Below are 1,506 nucleotides of genomic sequence, written 5' to 3' on the forward strand. Positions count from 1 at the left end.
TTAAAAGCTTTTCCACATTTACATCCATATTGTCTCTCACCTGTGTGAATTCTCTGATGCCTGCTGAGGTATAACTTAAACTTAAAAGCTTTTCCACATTCTTTACACTCATATGGTTTCTCACCTCCATGAATTCTCTGATGCCCACTAAGGTCTGACTTTTGATTAAAAGCTTTTCCACATTTACATCCATATTGTCTCTCACCTGTGTGAATTCTCTGATGCATGCTGAGGTGTGACTTTTGGATAAAAGCTTTACCACATTCTTTACATCCATATGGTTTCTCACCTGTGTGAATTCTCTGATGCATGCTGAGGTGTGACTTTTGGTTAAAAGTTTTTCCACATTCTTTACATCCATATGGTCTCTCATCTGTGTGAATTCTCTGATGCATGCTGAGGTGTGACTTTTGGTTAAAAGTTTTTCCACATTCTTTACATCCATATGGTCTCTCACCTGTGTGAATTCTCTGATGCATTCTGAGGTGTGACTTTTGGTTAAAAGCTTTTCCACATTCTTTAAATTAATGTGGCTTCTCAGCTCTGTGAATTCTCTGATGCATGCTGAGCTGTGACTTTTGATTAAAATCTTTTTCACATTCTTTACATTCATATGGTCTCTCACCTGTGTGAATTCTCTGATGCATGCTGAGGTGTGACTTTTGGTTAAAAGTTTTTCCACATTCTTTACATCCATATGGTCTCTCACCTGTGTGAATTCTCTGATGCATTCTGAGGTGTGACTTTTGGTTAAAAGCTTTTCCACATTCTTTACATCCATATGGTCTCTCACCCGTGTGAATTCTCTGATGCATGCTGAGGTCTGACTTTTGGTTAAAAGCTTTTCCACATTCTTTACATCCATATGGTCTCTCACCTGTGCGAATTCTCTGATGCTTGCTGAGGTGTGACTTTAACTTAAAAGCTTTTCCACATTCTTTACATCCATATGGTCTCTCACCTGTGTGAATTCTCTGATGCATGTTCAGGTCTGACTTTCGGTTAAAAGCTTTTCCACATTCTTTACATCCATATGGTCTCTCACTTGTGTGAATTCTCTGATGCTTGCTGAGGATTGACTTTAACTTATAAGCTTTTCCACATTCTTTACATTGATATGGTCTCTCACCTCTGTGAATTCTCTGATGCATGCTGAGGTGTGACTTTTGGTTAAAAGCTTTTCCACATTCTTTACATTCATATGGTTTCTCACCTGTGTGAATTCTCTGATGGTTGCTGAGGTATGACTTTAACCTAAAAGCTTTTCCACATTCTTTACATTCATATGGTTTCTCACCTGTGTGAATTCTCTCATGCTTACTGAGGTGTGACTTTTGGATAAAAGCTTTTCCACATTCTTTACATTCATATGGTTTCTCACCTGTGTGAATTCTCTGATGACGGCTGAGGTGTGATTTTCGATTAAAAGCTTTTCCACATTCTTTACATTCATATGGTTTCTCGCCTGTGTGAATTCTCTGATGACGGCTGAGGTGTGATTTTCGA

At 38.4% G+C, this 1,506-nt stretch overlaps 1 protein-coding gene across 1 annotated transcript in view; it reads right to left on the reverse strand.

Moving 5' to 3' along the window:
* The window catches only part of LOC103608573 (zinc finger protein 345-like), a gene marked incomplete at its 3' end in the record, with an annotated part of 8,585 nt that overhangs the window by 6,706 nt on the left and 373 nt on the right, over positions 1-1,506 (reverse strand). The window contains 1 exon segment of the mRNA XM_008592993.1: positions 23-1,488. Within this exon segment, the coding sequence (XP_008591215.1) occupies positions 23-1,488 (1,466 nt within the window).

Source organism: Galeopterus variegatus, unplaced genomic scaffold (assembly GCF_000696425.1).
Source record: "Galeopterus variegatus unplaced genomic scaffold, G_variegatus-3.0.2 Scaffold8579, whole genome shotgun sequence".
Lineage (NCBI taxonomy): Eukaryota > Metazoa > Chordata > Mammalia > Dermoptera > Cynocephalidae > Galeopterus > Galeopterus variegatus.